General features: G+C 39.1%; 1 protein-coding gene and 1 pseudogene across 1 annotated transcript in view; one reads left to right on the forward strand and one right to left on the reverse strand.

Annotated features, from left to right (window-relative positions):
• LOC111345943 (uncharacterized) overlaps window positions 1-17,515 on the forward strand; it is a 39,545-nt gene that overhangs the window by 18,214 nt on the left and 3,816 nt on the right. The window contains exons 19-40 of the mRNA XM_088737961.1: window positions 178-258; window positions 412-465; window positions 1,021-1,168; window positions 1,810-2,091; window positions 2,271-2,402; window positions 2,903-3,072; window positions 3,549-3,686; window positions 3,975-4,041; window positions 4,276-4,375; window positions 5,098-5,205; window positions 5,789-5,864; window positions 6,359-6,448; window positions 6,924-6,990; window positions 10,258-10,440; window positions 11,117-11,434; window positions 11,973-12,176; window positions 12,542-12,700; window positions 13,611-13,831; window positions 14,191-14,522; window positions 14,932-15,126; window positions 15,900-16,055; window positions 16,213-16,511. Of these exons, the coding sequence (XP_088594087.1) occupies window positions 178-258; window positions 412-465; window positions 1,021-1,168; window positions 1,810-2,091; window positions 2,271-2,402; window positions 2,903-3,072; window positions 3,549-3,686; window positions 3,975-4,041; window positions 4,276-4,375; window positions 5,098-5,205; window positions 5,789-5,864; window positions 6,359-6,448; window positions 6,924-6,990; window positions 10,258-10,440; window positions 11,117-11,434; window positions 11,973-12,176; window positions 12,542-12,700; window positions 13,611-13,831; window positions 14,191-14,522; window positions 14,932-15,126; window positions 15,900-16,055; window positions 16,213-16,511 (3,580 nt within the window). The remainder of the gene's footprint in view (window positions 1-177; window positions 259-411; window positions 466-1,020; window positions 1,169-1,809; window positions 2,092-2,270; window positions 2,403-2,902; window positions 3,073-3,548; window positions 3,687-3,974; window positions 4,042-4,275; window positions 4,376-5,097; window positions 5,206-5,788; window positions 5,865-6,358; window positions 6,449-6,923; window positions 6,991-10,257; window positions 10,441-11,116; window positions 11,435-11,972; window positions 12,177-12,541; window positions 12,701-13,610; window positions 13,832-14,190; window positions 14,523-14,931; window positions 15,127-15,899; window positions 16,056-16,212; window positions 16,512-17,515) is intronic.
• On the reverse strand, window positions 8,218-8,837 carry LOC148719958 (uncharacterized; annotated as a pseudogene).

Consider the following 17,515-nt stretch of genomic DNA (forward strand, 5'->3'; position numbering starts at 1 on the left):
GCCACAATTTCGCAACATATTGTAGTTTCGTTGTGCTCTGAGGGACTATTCTCTTTGCGACACTTGGAAAAGCAAACGTAAAGAAGAAATTTAAAGAAAAAAAAAGGATAATAGTGCCACATCAAGTTAAGGGCGTGAATGTACACGTAATAGTCTGTCAATCTGTAACCTTTTTAGTATAAGAAACAAGGATCGTTGTGTCGTGGAGTCAAAACGGATTGTGATGTTCCGGAATACTGCACTGGCAATTCTCGGGATGTAAGTATAACTCTAACAAATGAATTCAGCATGAACTTTCTAACACCAAAATAGCTGTTTCATTAATAAGATGCTAAGAAAGGGAAATCCAGATTGTCACCGAAAAAGGCAATTTTTTTAATGTCTTTCATTCAATATCTGTTATATTTGCAGTGTCCGGAGGATTCATATATAATTGATGGATATCCATGCAATCAGACTAAGACAGTGAGTGAGCCAAATTACGTACCTTTCAATAAAGAGCTTAACATTTAAAGTAGTATTTTTAATCTGCATCGGTTGATTTCTAAATTACACTGACCTTGAGAGAGGCGAGAGATGGAGAACAGAGTTACAATAACATGTTACTGCCTTTTCCAAAGTAAGCTCTTTGATAGAATTGAGGTTAACTTCAAGCACATTTAAGTTGTATAGTTTTGTTATTTATATCCCTGCTCTACTTTCAGTTCTGCAAAGAGTAGTTGATGAGAATATGTCATAATCATATAATTTCAACAGCGCTCTTCTTTAGGACATTCCCGTTGTGACAACTAGGAGAGGTATATGTTCGTGATAGCTACACGACTTTTTTTTCAAAATCATCGTTTCCCCTTTCACTTTTTTCAGTCTTGCTTCATATTGAACAAAATCTTTTGCAGTGCTCTTCATGACAGCACTGCATCGTCTTGCAAACATCATTTACTAATGTAAGCGAGTAATGGTGGTGGATAATAACTACATGAAATCACTAATTCAAATTAACTAATTTGAATTTTTATGAAGACTGTACAAGGAAACACCAACTTTCATAGCGTAAACCACCGAACCCTGAATCCAAGGGTACACGCTCGATATCTTCGTATCAATCCTCAGTACTGGTATGGTTGGCCTTGTCTAAGAACTGAGTTTCTGGGTTGTTCAGCGGGTGAAGGTAAAATTCATGTTATTTTTAAAACAGAGCAATAGTTTCAACTTGATTTCTGGTCAAATTTGACAGCGCTTTAAAGTTGATTAAATTTAAATTGTTTGTTTCTGACTTTGTTTTAATTTCGGAGAAAACTTGGTTCTGAACTCTTCGTTCCTCGTGGCAATTTGTTTTGAAAAATAATCAGGACGTAAGAAAAAAAATTGAGTAAAAAGGCAACACATGGCTCCATAAATATTATTATTATTAAAGGAAAAAGGCTTTCTTTTTATCTAGTTGCAGGAAGAACTTTTCTAACAAAAGAGTGGGAAAATATAGTACTCACAGAACAAACCATTGGAAAAATGAAGAGCTAAATTGAGACTTTTAACAAAAGTCACTACAAGAAATTTGTAACTCTGAAACAATTTCTGAAATTTTGATTAAAACACTGAGTCATTCTTAGTTTAAGAAATTGAGACAGTAACAGAAAGTGTAGTTAAAGGAATTCCTTGGATCATGCTAATTTTGTCGTTAACGATGGTGGCACGCAGCTATTCAGGCAGCTATTTCGGGTGAAATCCACTTGTACTGCATTTTGATTTATGTTAACGTTGTAAAAATCTTAGTATAGTTTAGTTTAAAGTTGATTTGTTTGCTCTCCACAGTCAGTCCAACTGCACCAACTCCACTTAAGTCCTACGGTCTTGATCTTTGCCTCACTCCAACAAACCAGTCTTGTTCACCAAATGACAACGATCGCCTAATATACAGACCTGGAGAGTGCTCAGAAAGCCATTTCCAATTTACACTTGCTGCGGACGGGGTTTTACGTCATAGTTGCAGTGGGAAAATGGTGTGTCCTGAGAATGGTGGCACTGGTAATGGTGCGAAGATTGTTGTCAGCAGTACTTGCAAAACTGAAGACTCGAAATTTGAGCGGACATCAGGTTTGATATAGTTTGGTTCCTTGACAACGCTACTGTTTTACACCTGACTTGCTCGTGTTCATATTACATTCTCAAATTTTAGAAAAAGATAAATGGAAATTGGCTAGGCATTTGTTTTCTCAATGATGAAAAAAGCTTTAGACTTTTGCAAGTAAGTGTATTAAATATTTCTTCGACAGCGCGATCTCTTAAGCATCTTAAAACCGGGAAATGCGTCCATACTAATGGGGCTTGGCCTGGCGTAGACAGACACATGGTATTGTGGTCGGGATGTGATGAAAAACGGCTGGAACTATGGTTTGCAAAGCAAGGTAATTTATGTTGCTGAAGCATACAGCTGCACAGTCTGTAGGATCCGTGTTCAACTTGTAGTTACGAATGATTTTAGTGCAGTATGTATACTTTGTTACCTGAAAGACTTTTGACCAAAATCAGATTTAACAACAAGCAAGCAGCTTGGGGAGCTTAAATGACCAAATGCTCAACTTTTCTTACCGTAAACTTCTAAGAAGGGCATAAGCCTACTTGAATCACAAGCAACAAAGCGTGTCGGACAAAGCATACTAGCTAGTGAAAATACTGCACACGGCATAATACGTCTGTTAGTTAAGCTTGTGTACAAGCTTGCATAATATAGCGAGCTCCATTCAAGGAAACTCATGTATACATGGCAAAAGCCTTTCCTAATTAAGGTCAGGGACCATTCGTTTACTACAAACGTTGGTTATAGTTGAGCGACACTCGACCGAAACGCGCTCAATCATCAATAGCAAGTATATCATTCGAGAAATGATTTATCCCTTATTCATAGAATGTGTAGACCCTCTTGGAATGCAGAGCGGCGATATCAAAGACAATCAGATCACTGCGTCTTCATCCAGACCGGCAGATCTCCCACACTATGGTAGATTGCATAACAAAAAGTACTGGTGTGCCAAGGAAAAAAACAAAAACGAGTACATACAGGTGGATCTTGGACAGGTATCTCTAATTTCTAATCTATTTGATCATGAGCCTTCTGTACAAAGTGCTTCAGTGAAGACCTTCAGTCACGTTACTATATCAAAAAATAAAAAACCTTGGCCTTATTTCTTTGTCATGCCTTAGTACTCACTTCTCTTCTTCCTTTTATCTTTTCACGTATTATTTCTTCCCATCGATTTTTTTGTTTCTTTCTTAAATTTGGCGAAAGTGTGCTGTAAAAAAATGGTGAAATATCGCCACGCATCTTTTAAAGAAGAAAAGCTGAAGATAAAAGAAAACACGAGAGAAAAAGCCGAGGAAGAGAGCTTAGGTTTCACAGTCTCGATGTGTTTGAGTTTGCGAGTTATTTCTGTAAAGTTGAAAGTCGAAAACGAGTTATTAATGACCGATGTCCACCTTAAGTATTTCTGAGTTAAAAGAAATCAATTTTCAGTATTATGCTTCTAGTTTTTTTGCTGATTTCGCATTTTTAGGAACGAACGGTGAACAGCATCTTGATACAGGGACGTGGAAACTGGTACGACTGGGTGACTGGCTTCTTCTTGTTCTACAGTGATGATGGTCAGCGGTGGACTGGTTATTCAGAGAGTGGAGACAAACAACACTCCAATGTATGGGAAATACTTTAAATTGTTCTTTTAAAGGCGACGTTACGCAATTAAGTTCTCATTTAGATTTCTCTTTGTCTTAAAACTGATTCAGTAAGGAGCTCGAGGATATTCACTTGTGGTCGAACCAAAGATAAGGGAGATAATAGTTTTATTATAAGGAATCCTTTCCCGGCATTTTTATTCCAAAAACGTCATTTTCAAGTTTAATTGCGATAGAAGATAGCGAACATATGCACCAGTCAGGAAAATCTTTTTAAAGCCACTGAATAAACAATTTTGTCGTTTTAGTCCAATTGCTACCGAGGAAAATGCAGCGAAATTCACGAAACTCAGTGCAAGGACTTATGGGGAGCGAGTAAGTTTAAATACGCGTGTTTTTTTTTTTTTTTTTTTTTCTTTCACTGATTTACAATCGAACTGCATCAGATCAACGCCTGAAAGCGATTATCCTTTAGACAGTTGAATCTTTTAGTATGTAGATACTTAGTTACTTAAATTTGTTGATTCTAGGCTCGCGAGAAAGATGTTTACCTTCTCAGATCTGAGCTTCTAATACTTAATTGTAAACCCAATTCTTCCAATTTTGTAGCCGCCAAAAACGCCGACCTTGGATGTTATGACAAACTGAACACTGAAGCTGCTGGATATGGTACATGTGATCCAGTTACAAATTCATCATGCAATGCAAGGTACAAGCCCACGGTACAAATTTGGGAAGATTAAGCACCCAGCCATGATTAATTTTTCTTCTAAAAAGAGTAATATTTTGTACAGGGACGCTTGGGAAACAGTGGTCTTAAAATAAGTCGGTTTCAGCAAGTCTCAAGGTAGTCACTTTGGATGTGGCTTGCGACATTTCCACTGCATATTGTTGATCTTCTCTAAACGATAAGGTTGATTGAGTACGTGTCAACTTATAAACTGTTTTCCTCAGCTGTAATCGGTTGGAATGCGACAGCTGTGATCTACGCCTTTTGTCAAACGGTTCTTTCAGCGGTCCGCGGTCGTACGACTTTCCTGCCATTATGTATCTTAATCGTTGGCATCTATGCTCTGGGATTTCTATTTCACAGTCGGTTTTGATGTTGTTAGAGTGAAGTCCTACGTAAAAGGAAGTTTATTTGGCCAATTGCACAAAAGACAGGTTTTCTTCTTCATTAACAGCCAGAAATAGAATGACGAAACATATGCCTTAAAATGCCTTAAACACTCTGATGTTAAGAGACTTATCTGGATCTCGAGGCATTTTACGTATGCAAACATTTCAAACTTCATAATACCTACACAGTCCTAAATCTCTTCTCTCTTGTATTTGAAAGCGTGGTTTTCGTAGCGACCGCTGGTACACGATTTGCCAACAATATAACGAATGTCGTCAATGTTACTATGTTTCCTTGAATTTATTTCTTAGTGACGTTTTGTGCGGCCAACTGCAATGTGAAGACAGCAGAGATACACCTGTTGTGGACTACGGGTGGACGTACACTAAGATCAGTTTGGATAATGGGAAGCAATGCAGGTATTACAGTCTCTTCTACAAAAAAAGTACGAATATATTCTTTAAATCTTTTCAGACTGAGAATAAACTCACGCGAGTCTCTCTTGGAGAATGTGAAAGGTAGCCAAGAAGACGTTGAGAAACGTGTTTCTCGGGAAACCAAACCTAATTGTCTGAAAGCAATGAGTGTATTGAAAAGGTGGTACTTTGAATCAAGCAGGATTAGTGAATATTTTCGCTCACGGTTGGAACCACGTTGGGCCGTTGTGGTTTGTTTGCAGCTGAACCCCAGATGCACCCCCCTTCCACCCTAGGACTTATGGGAAAATCAAATTAAACGCGGCTGATGTGGGTGGTGGTGATTGTAACGAGACAGGGGGGAGTTATATGCAGTGGACCATTATCCCCACCCACCAGGAGGCAGTGTTGCCTAATAATTTTTGCTCCATATTTTTCAATACTTCAAAGGAATAAATTCTGATTGCTATGGCTGATAATTATAGTAAAGAAGTGAAGGTTTGATTGCGATAAAAGAGTCATATTTGAAATGAAATGAACCCGGCGTCGGAAAATACAACCACCCTAATACGTTCTTCCTTCATAGTGCTGCAACTTTAAAATCTATAGATGACCTTGGTGAAGGAATGGTTAGAGAAGGGACAAAATGTGGAGATGATAAGGTAACACTGAAAAAGTAACTCTTTCAATCCCAGGAATGGCCTCTGAGCAGACTCTTGTTGTGATAAGAATACGCTGTTGGTTGAGAAGAATGGGAATGAGGAGATTAATTAAGGAACATTTTTGATTTCAACGCCAATTTTTTAATGAGTCGTACAAAAATGTTTGGCAGGCAATAGAGAAAATTTCTTTGGAGGTCTGATAAGCATAAGGTTTTATTTAGCTACTATTACGGGGAGTAGAGGATACTTCCACGAGTTTCCTTCTAAGTTTTTAAAACAATTGCAATAACGTATTTTTTTCGCACACTTGAAACCAATGATCTCTTCAGGCCGTTTACGCCACGAATGATACAGGAAACGTTGAATCATAAGATAGAATAACAGTACTTTACAAGCCCAACTTTTATGAAGAAAATACCTCGCAAACATTATTGTTTTATTTTTTAGGAGTAATTGACAGAAAGAATTTTGTTGAATTTTGCATTTTGTTGCAGATGTGTATAAGTTACAGGTGTCAGTCATTTGATTCCCTAAACATTGGCAAGTGTCCAGTGGCAAACAACAAGGAGTGTGGTGGAAGAGGGGTAGGTTGATAATTAAATAGTTTATTATTAACTCATTGATTCATTAATCAATTCGATAATTACTAAGGTCACACTTTTCAGATCCATGGCACCCGAGTTGACCTCCCAAATCTTTTACAATACTTGTAACTTTTTATTAATTTGTTATTCAACAGTATTTTTCTGCTCTAGTGATCGTTTCATTCGTTGAAGTCTAATTTTCTCGAAAGTCATCCTGTACTATATGGCGACCTGTGTCCATATTTTTTTCTATTTCGTCTGTCGTTGCATTTGCAAATACAATTTTCATTCCACCACACCTCCTTTCTTCCGTAAGCTTTTTCATTCAATGATATTGACGTCTTTATTATAAGTGCCATCAAGTTATTTATAAAGTTAAACATGAGATAACACTGTTTTGGTTTCCTCGTCGACACAAAATTGTCATGATAAAATTTTTCGTTAGAATGTTTCTAACTTATCGCTCTGTGTATAGGTCTGCACCAACAAAAAGCTGTGTCATTGTGTGGGAGGATTTGATTCTAAAGACGGTTGCGCATCGGGTGAGAAATACTTACAAAATTCAGGAAAATAAGTGAGCTACTTCACGAAAAATTGTTTTTCGTTAGGATTCAACGATTTAAAGAAAAGTCGTAAATGAAGGTTGCTAATGGCATCTTTGTGAAGAGGAAGTCTTATCTTCTATCATAAATTTTATTACTTTCATTAATAGTATTACTATCATCAATGTAAATTTCATTGTTAGTTATTCTCTCCTCATTTCTTAATTTTTCATTGTTTGTTTTATAGTGCGGGACTAAGTAAATTCCAAGTATTTCCCATAATTATGACACTGATTCACAACGATATAGATACCATTCCTTTCTTGTTTTGCATGTTAGGATAGCAATTTGTTTTATCGCCCCTTTTGCAGTCTTTATGAGTAGGCACACTTGAGAAGAATCGAAGACTCTTTTGACTTGCAATAAGAGCAATCCTGAGAGCACGCTTAAAAATGGAAAAAGTGTAGTCAGGAGATGTCATGCGTTTTATGAAAATTGGGTGCCTCTGACTGTTGTTATTTCTGAAACAGACGTTTCGGCTAATGCTTAAGCCTTCATCAGTGATATGAAAAACGAAGATCGTTATCATACGCTATTTAAAGTTAAAACGTGACGCGAAGCTTGCGCGCATAACTATGTATTTGATGCTCGCGCGAGGTGTTTATAGGCTTCTGGAAGTACGATGTGATCGTTCCCAGCATTCGGATCCAAAGTGGAGTGCCAGGCTTCAAGGAAAAGTCCCTCGGGGTAATTAGATTCGAAACCAACGACCCTGACGTTTGTAAAGTCCATGTTATGGTCGAAAAGGTGGACCTAGCTTGTGACTTTGGAGTTTAAGTCAAAACCTGCAACTGCCTTTTTGTGCTCGGCAATTCTGGTCTTTAATGACCTTTCTGTTTGGCCATAGTACTTAAAATTACACTGTGTGCAATTGATTTTGTACACCATGCCTGACTTCTGGCGGTCAGGTTCGTCTCGCTCCTTGGAGCGTGGAAAAAGCTGTTGATTGTTTGTTGTGGTTTAGAGGCTACTTTGACCTTTTGTTGTTTCAATATGCGACTTATTTTCTTGGAAACACCCTGTACATGCGGAAGCACTACAAAGTCATTGAAGTTGGTCTGGGGGGGTTGTTTAAATAACACTCTCTCAAAGTTCCGTATAAAAGTCATTGGATAATTGTTATCTCGCAGAACGGCCTTTACTCGTTGTATTTCTTCCCGTCTAACTTTATTGGTAGATGGAATGTTGTTTGCTCTTTTCAGTAATGTGTTAACAACGGATCTTTTATGGCACATAGGATGACAGGAAAAGAAATCGAGATAACGGTCGGTATGTGTCGGTTTTCTGTAAACATCCACATGAATTTTTGTGCCGCGTCTACTTGTTACGGCGTCTAAAAAAGGCAAGCCTTGTCCGTTGGGGTTTTCTAATTCCAAAGTACTGTATGTTCTGGTTAATTGAATTCAAATGTTTGTGGAATTTGTCGAGTTGATCCTTTTTTATACAAGGGTGACTATCGTCAACATACCTAAACCACTATTTGGGAGGGTAAGGGAACGTGGAGATCGCCGTTTCCTCAATTTCTTCCATAACCAGGTCTGCTAAAACAGGACTAATGAGAGAACCCATGGCGCATCCAAAAATCTGTTTGTAGTGGTCGCCATCATATTTCAAATAATTGTGGTTGACGACAAATTCTAAAAGTCTCAAAATGTTGTCAACAGAAAGATTGGTACGTTCTGCTAGATTCTGGTCTCGTTGTAGTCTCTCTTTGGTTATTGTGAGAACTAAGTCCACAGGTATGGAGGTGAACAGGGACTTCACATCGAAGGAGACCATGACTTCATCGCCGGAGATGGAAAGCTGTTTTATTTGTTGCGTGAAAACGGAACTGTTTTAGACTGTGAAGGTATTCTTTCTCAAAGGTGACAGGACTGAAACCAGATATTTGGAGGCCGCATAAGTCGGGCTACCGATACTGCTAGTAATGGGTCGCAATGGCCTTCCAGGTTTGTGAATTTTCTTAAGACCGTAAAAAGATGCTGGCGTTGAATTACCGCAGTGTAGTTTTCTGTATAAATTTGGGCCAATTTGCGGTGCTGTGCCGTTATTCTAGTTTTTGATAGTAAGTATGATTTTGTTAAGATCTTTTTCAACACTTGTTGTGGGGTCCAATCTCTTATCCGTTAATTTCAGGTAGACGCCGTAACAAGTAGACACGGCACAAAAATTCATGTGGATGTTTACAGAAAACCGACACATACCGACAGTTATCTCGATATCTTTTCCTGTCATCCTATGTGCCATAAAAGATCCGTTGTTAACACATTACTGAAAAGAGCAAACAACATTCCATCTACCAATAAAGTTAGACGGGAAGAAATACAACGGTCATTAAAGGCCGTTCTGCGAGATAACAATTATCCAATGACTTTTATACGGAACTGTGAGACAGTGTTATTTAAACAACCCGCCCAGACCAACTTCAATGACTTTGTAGTGCTTCCGTATGTACAGGGTGTTTCCAAGAAAATAAGTCGCATATTGAAACAACAAAAAGGTCAAAGTAGCCTACAAACCACAACAAACAATCAACAGCCTTTTTCCACGCCCCAAGGAGCGAGACGAACCTGACCGCCAAAAGTCAGGTATGATGTACAAAATCAATTGCACGCAGTGTCATTTTCAGTACTATGGCCAAACAGAAAGGTCATTAAAGACCAGAATTGCCGAGCACAAAAAGGCAGTTGCAGGTTTTGACTTAAACTCCAAAGTCGCAAGCTAGGTCCACCTTTTCGACCATAACATGGACTTTACAAACGTCAGGGTCGTTGGTTTCGAATCTAATTACCACGAGAAACTTTCCCTTAAAGCCTGGCACTCTACTTTGGATCCGAATGCTGGGAACGATCACATCGTACTTCCAGAAGCCGATAAAGACCTCGCGCGAGCATCAAACACATAGTTACGCGCGCAAGCTTCGCGTCACGTTTTTAACTTTAAATAGCGTATGATAACGATCTTCGTTTTTCATATCACTGATGAAGGCTTAAGCATTAGCCGAAACGTCTGTTTCAGAAATAACAACAGTCAGAGGCAACCAATTTCCATAAAACTCCTGAGGGCACGCTCTTTTATTCTTTCCACTCTCCAAGATTGGAAAGCTTGTGAAACTGATTTAAGAGATGGAACTAGTGAACAAATTGCTAAACATTTGAGTGATGTGAGCCCCAGTTGTAATGTTTGTTTTAAATTGACCCATTCCAGCGCTAGTGCCTCGAGAGGGAGCCTGGGGTGAGTGGTCCTCATGGACTGTGTGTGACAAGGGCTGTGACAGTGGGAAGAGAAGAAGGCATCGGTTCTGCGACAATCCCTTCCCTCTACATGGTGGAGCTGACTGCCTCGGAGAAAGACACGAGACGGATGATTGTAACACACAGAGTTGTCCAGGTGACTTAAAAATCTACAGAGATACACATTTTAAAGATTCATTTTATTCTGATTTGTCTCTCTACTTTAATTTTACTTAACTCTGTGAGTCTTAACAACTAAGTATTGAATTTTGTGTCGCAAGTTTGTCTCGGCGACGTGTGTTCAATTTTCCACTTTCTTTGCAAAAGGAATGAGGAAATAAAATCATTTCACAAGCCAGTGTTGTATTAAAGAAAGCTCCTGAAAACAATTGTAAATATTTAGGGGAGATTTAACCTTTACAATTCCCGGGGGAAGGGGGGGAAGGACAGAGGGAGAGTTTTGTTAGATGCAAAAAAAAGAGATTATCTCTTATGTATAGCAGTATGCCTTCTTTAAGATAAAGAGTGAAGTCGATCATCTTGACTACATAGATGAGGTCATGAACTTGCATTTAGTTTATAAAAATTGATTTTATCCGCTGTTTTACTTGTTCCTTAATCGGTGTAGAAAACGATAATAAAGCCCGTAAGAGAACATCTCTTTTTAAAGGAGTCCTTCAGTAAGCTATTTCACTGGCAGCAGTTTCACTGTCATCGATATTATTGTACTTTTCTATTCTTTATATAAATTCAGTCAAAAGCGACGAAGGGAAAAGAAACTCTTCTGGTGACACCATTCTGCTCAATTTTCGATGTTATTTTTTGTTATCTAGTTGTGATTTCCTGCCACCACTTACGTCAGGTTGGGGACGAACAGAATCATTTATATCCCGATGGCGTCTACAAGATTTACCCCACAGGTTCCCAGCCAATGATGGCGTACTGTGATATGTCACGTGACGGTGGAGGATGGACACTATTGGTTACCAGTCATACTAACACCTGGACGACACAGAATATTAAATTACGAAACGCAAACTCTCCAAAATTGACCGATGATTACTCCATCCTGCAGTTTGCAGACAGTATTAAGGACAATATCAACGTGGCTGGTTCTACGTTTGAATATCGATTGGAGGCTCAAAGCCGAGGTAATTCAATGTTGTCAAGGTACCTTGATTCTTGTCGTGCGGGACAGGACAGGGTGGATGAAGAGTGAACTTCAGTAGGCGTAATGATAAAGCATGATCTGCGATAAGGTTCAGCAGCCATGCTGTCTACAAAAAGATCGCTAATTCAATTACCAATTTGGAAAAAAATGATAAGTAGGAGAATGTGCAAGCAAGCATATGACGCTTTCATAGCATATCACTCCTACCCATTTATGTATAGAATTAAGCGACTCATGTAGGAACACGTTCGTCTTGGCCGCCATTATGAATGATGCCACATCCCAAAATTTCCGTCATCCAAAATTTGTAACTTTTTCTATAAGAGCTCATCCACCAACCCTTTCCTCCCATTTTGCGCACCGAGGCTTTTAAAGGTGCATCGCTTTTGTTTCCAAGAGAGGAAAAGGCTGCGCATTAATTAAGTCTTGTCGAAAAGACTAAGAAACACTTCTGTCAAAGGTAAAACTCAAGTTTTGTTCGGTGCATACTTTACACACCTTTATCTTTTCTCTTGCAGGTCGCTGGGGAGGTATCTGGGAGGCTCCCAGAGGTTTTACGTTCACAGCTAACAACAACAAACAGACGAATGTTGAGCTAGTTAAGAAGTTTGACAATTGGGAATATTCAGACAGTGGGATTGAACAAAGAATGCCATGGATTTCTGATGCCAGGTTAACAACATCCCATCATGCTTATCGAAGCTGGTGGGGGACAATAACAGGTGACGATCCGTCGGCATACAAGGGATAACACTCTCGGTACCCTATAAAAACTACAACAGATTTTCTTTTAGGCAAACTCCACATTCGAGATGATCACGAAAAGGACGGGGAAAGCTGATTCAATAACCTCTTTTTCACAGTTTTTCGAAAAGAATACTGAAATACCCTCCCTAGCCACATGTATCCGCAATGAAATCCTAACTGAAATTTGCTACATTGCCTTTCGAGTCACTACCTGGAATCGAAACATACCATTTTTCGGATGGAGAAGGGTGTCGAAGGTAGGAAATATCTTACCACTAGATCCAATCAATACTTTCATGTTGGAACTAAATGCTCAAACTTGACTGATTTGTTTTTCAAGCGGACGCTAAAGAATACCACCCCGCGCCTTGGATCGCTGGTCACCTTATGGAGCGTCAGCCGTCATATATCTGGTACTGGATGAGAGAGGGCCCTTATAAAATACCTGGTTCCTGTAAAGAAGTATTTTTCAGAGGATTGCTGACTAACCCCGTCTCAGGTAAGTTTGGGTACGAATTATAGAGCTGAGTTATTAGGAATCCAGGATTGTAATGGTTTCCTCTTTACTTCGGTCTGTAACTGTTCAAAACAAATCACGCCAACTTCTCAAGAAATAAAATATAAATACGAAATAACAGCGTTACTCGAATTTAACTTGTTCAACACCATTATAAAGAAGTCATTTTTAAATCTCATTCGTTTTGACGGTTTTTTTCGTTCTTGTTGACTTTTTTATATACATATCTGGATATTATTAAGTAATTTTTTTTAGCTGTAGCTACTTTTAACTTATTATTACCTACATGAGCTCAAGGCTCAAGAAAAGAATAGCTTCAACTGCTGATCGATTCTCGGTATGGATAAAGAATTACTTACCTACTTACTTCCTTCCTTTTTATTGTGCTATGTACATCTTATCGGTCAAATCGATCACACCTTATTTATCTAAGGCCCTGTTTACAAGCAAGGAGGGTAACCCTTGTGCTAGGGTTACCCTAGCAGGCGGGTCAAAGATAGCCCGGGTTTACAAGCAAAATTTCACAGATAGGGTTACCCTACCACCCGGGACAACTTACCTATGCTTGGTAACTGCACGCATTGTTATCAATGTTCAAAGGGTCTGGAAACAAGTAAAGAGTTGTCCCGGGTAGGCGAGTTATCCCCACCAGAGCGTTTACAAGGCAGCTAGGGTTACCCTAGCGCTCAGCTAGGGTTACCTTAGTGCTAGGGTAACCCTAGCTGCCTTGTAAACACGTCGATGAAAAAAAGAAGAAATGTGGGAGCGTTAGGGTAACCCTCCTGCCAGGGTAACCCTAGCACCAGGGTTACCCTACCTGCTTGTAAACAGGGCCTAAATTCCACATGCAGAGGTAAGTGCTACCGTGATTTCGCGTGATTTTTTCTTTCAGATGGAGTTTTCACAATTAGACCTCCTGGACAGCATGAAGTTAAAACAGTTTGTGACTTTACGACCGAAGGAGGGCCCTGGACACTACTTGTGACAAGCAAGACCCACAGTGGGTGGGACAAAGACAATGTCAAAGAAAGAAACTCAGACAAGCCTTCTTTACAAGATGACTATTCCATACTGGGGCTTGCAGACGCCATTAAGGACTTTGATAAAGCTCAGGTGAGTCCATCGCAAATAGAAACATATAGTTTGACTTCTGAGTGGCTGTGGGGTGATTCAAAATCAATACTTAGTAATTCGTAGAAGAAACGTTTACGAGTCGATGCCCTAAATAAATCACCCAACTGCTTTGCCCCTCAATTCTCAATTGATTATTGAATTACCTTGGGTTTCTTTTTCACTGTGTCTTGTGATTTGTCCATTAATTTCGCGCGACCATCTCACTCAATGAGATGCAAAACCCTGACTAGTCACCACTTAGATAGTTTTCCTGCCGTATCATAAGATCATAGAGCGGCAATATTTTCGATTGCATCTTCCATAAATCGTTGTGTTTCTTCCACTTTGTTTTCATGCAGGAATTCTTTCACTACCGAATTGAGGCAGACAGCAAAAACCGCTGGGGAGGGATCTGGGAGGCACCACGTGACTACACATTCCTGTCCACCTGCGACAAACAAACCAAAGTGAAACTCGTAAAGAAGTTCGATTCGTGGGACGAGAACAGCAACTTAGGAAAGCGCATGCCCAGACTGGGACTATCTAATAATCTGTTATTAGCCAGTGCCTCTACTGTGGACGAACCGTCGGGATCCTTGGTGCATAACAGTGGAGCCAGCTCCGCCTCGTATCTGGAGCAGGAGAAACCAAACCCGAGTGTTGTGAGATACTGGATGAGAGAGGGGGCGAGGTGAAGCTTTGTGTACACAATGTCAGTGTAGACATCTAATATAGATAAACAGATAATTTTTTTTCCTGTAAGATATAAACTCATAGTGGTACTTTGACTTTTCTTGAAAATTACTCTTAGCAATTACGCTTGTCGAAGAAAAATCCGACTTGTCGTCGTAATCAAAGACAGAAAGAATAAGAAAGATCTTGAAGTTTTCTCCGACTTCTAGTTTAAAAACATGCAAAAAAAAAACAAAAACAAAAACAAAAATACAACGGTAGAGAAAGGGATTTGTATTTTCACCTTGACCGTTATTGAAAACTTTTGAAAGCAATTGTCTATAAAATACCATTTTTTTCAAAATATCAGTACATTTGTCGTATTCATCATCAACTACAATAATCGAGAGTCATTTTTTTGTGAACAGGTTATCTTGTAACGATTTGAAATTACACGGAGTGAGAGCTGGTAACAAGTACGACGAGGATAGTTTCCAACTGATGAAAGTCAGTGACGCCCAGTATCTCCCGGTCTACTGTGATATGACAACAGCTAAAGGAGCTTTCACTCTTATAGTGACAAGTGCTCACAACAACTGGACTAGGGAACAAGTCCCTCGCAGGTAATGATGTTTAATACTTACGTTCTTTTAACCAATCAGATACAAAGTTACTTGTGTAATGCGTTGGAGGTCATTTAAGGCTCTTGGATCGCTATAGACAGTAAAATGGTAATAATGACAACTACAACAATAATAATTATAATAATAACATTAATAATAATAACAATAATAATAATTCGAATATACGCACGCTGGTTGGCTGGTTTGGAAGTGACTTGCAAGTACTAGTAATTCACCTTCAAGCAGCCAAAGAGACAAAATTCCGCGTCAACTATATAACTTCCGACCATTTTTGGTATATTGACTGAAATAAACTATTTTTTTTTGGTTGGACTCAAATAGTTATTCAACTCAGTGTTGGTGAAAGTGATTGATATTTACCTCACCTCGATGAATAATTGTTCAATATTCACGTCCACCTCGGTGATTGATTGTTAATGATAATTATAATGACGATAATAATGATAATAATGATTATGATAGTAATGATGATGATGATAAGATAGTAATGATGATGATGACATGATAGTAATGATGATGATGATGGTAATAATAGCAATAACATGGCAGGATTTGGTCTAGAGGCCTTCATACAATTTATAATTCCTCGTCATTCTAATCTTGATAGTAGCGTTTTCTTGTCGTTCTTATTCTCGATATATTTATTAGCTGTGTTTGGGTGAGCACCAACGTTAATCTATTGAGAAAGTGGAGGCCTTGGTATGTACCATGGAAAAATACCGATTATGATGTATTTTTGTTTCCATTTTCAGATATACCTTATACCCAGGACTGAATCGAGATTACTCCATCCTAGACTTAGCAGACAGTATTAAAAGCCTGAACAACAATGGAACATTCCAATACATGATGGATGCTCACTCTAGGCGTCACTGGGGAGGGATTTTTGAAGCTCCCACATCTTACAGGTGGGGAAACAAAAATAGGATTGCAACAGACTGACTACTTTTACTGCACTTTACTTTGTATTGCCATGTACAGTTTTTCACGATCAGAAGCAACAACGTACCCTAATTTCATTCAACACTGTCTTATTCATAAATGTATTTCACATTTTTAATGAAGCTTCATGGCATCGGATTCTTCGCAAACCCATGTAAATCTAACGAGGAAGTTTGACAATTGGGAATATTCTTGGTGGAATTCGTTAAACAAGAGAATGCCGTGGTTTGACGCCAAAGGAACTCACAACATGGCTCTGCTGACCACATCATACAGCCCCACCCACTACCCGTCGGGTTCGATCATTTGGGGGGGCCCTGACCGGTTTCCGTCCGATTGGATTTGGGCTGGAGGGATGAGAAACCCTGGAGTAATCTGGTACTGGTTAAACGAGGATGATTGTGACGAAGATAGAAAACCAGGTATTACCGTAAATACAGCAAAGACCTCTGCTTCTATAAGCCCGATAAACTTGGCCGACTCGTTTTATATTATCAACGTCAGCACTGTTTCCTTTTTAAAAATTTCGTTTCGTTCCTTTGAGGAGGTGGATTTGCCCGAGGTTCGAAAATGTAATTTTTGGCGTCCGAGAGCTTATTTTCATAAGACCGCCAAACTAGCTGGCCTGAATGGCGGGGAAAATTTTGTCTTTTAATTTTAGGTGTAGCAATTGTACAGCTGTCACCATTAGGCTGAAAAGTTGCTTACTGCAGTGCCAAAAAAACGCGTTAAAAAATTGTCAGACCTTAAAGCGGGACTGTGACGAAAAACGTATCATTCCGTAAAAGCTTTTTACAACAATATCTCGAATTCATGCGCTTTGAATAACATATGCATTAGATATTAGAAAAATCTAGCCAACGACCACCGAGAAAAGGAAACTTTTGCGTTGCGAAATCGCCCTTCCGCCATATTGCTGTTGAATAAAGGAACGGCAGGACATAGGTAACGCGTCATATCGCAGTGACGTCATCCAATCAAGACAACTCGAAGGCAAGAGAGCTTGTAGGGCAAAATCACTATGTCTTCAAGCGAAAGTAATCGATCATCTGGTTATTACTCCGTTCCCTCGATAGCTTCCCTGGAAAGTGATGTGAACAGTACTTTTCCTGATGAAAGAACCAATGTAATTGAGGAATTTGATTTCCTTTTCCTGTAGGCGATCTTTAAGTCTATTTATTTTGGTTGTCAGCGTGTCGATTGTTTTCTTCCGACTTCGGTTTTCGTCTCTCACAAACTTGCATGCGTCGAAACTTTGGTGGAGGTATAAGTGAGTCTCTTCCTAAAATGACGAAAATGGAGCATTTAATGATATAATTTGACTCTAATACGTTGGAATTCCTTGACCTGACTATGTGTTGTTTATTTGTACTGACACGATCGCGTGCATTCGCATGCAGAATCTCTCTTGTTTTTAAACCAACGA

The sequence above is a fragment of the Stylophora pistillata genome, chromosome 11, assembly GCF_964205215.1.
Source record: "Stylophora pistillata chromosome 11, jaStyPist1.2, whole genome shotgun sequence".
NCBI lineage: Eukaryota > Metazoa > Cnidaria > Anthozoa > Scleractinia > Pocilloporidae > Stylophora > Stylophora pistillata.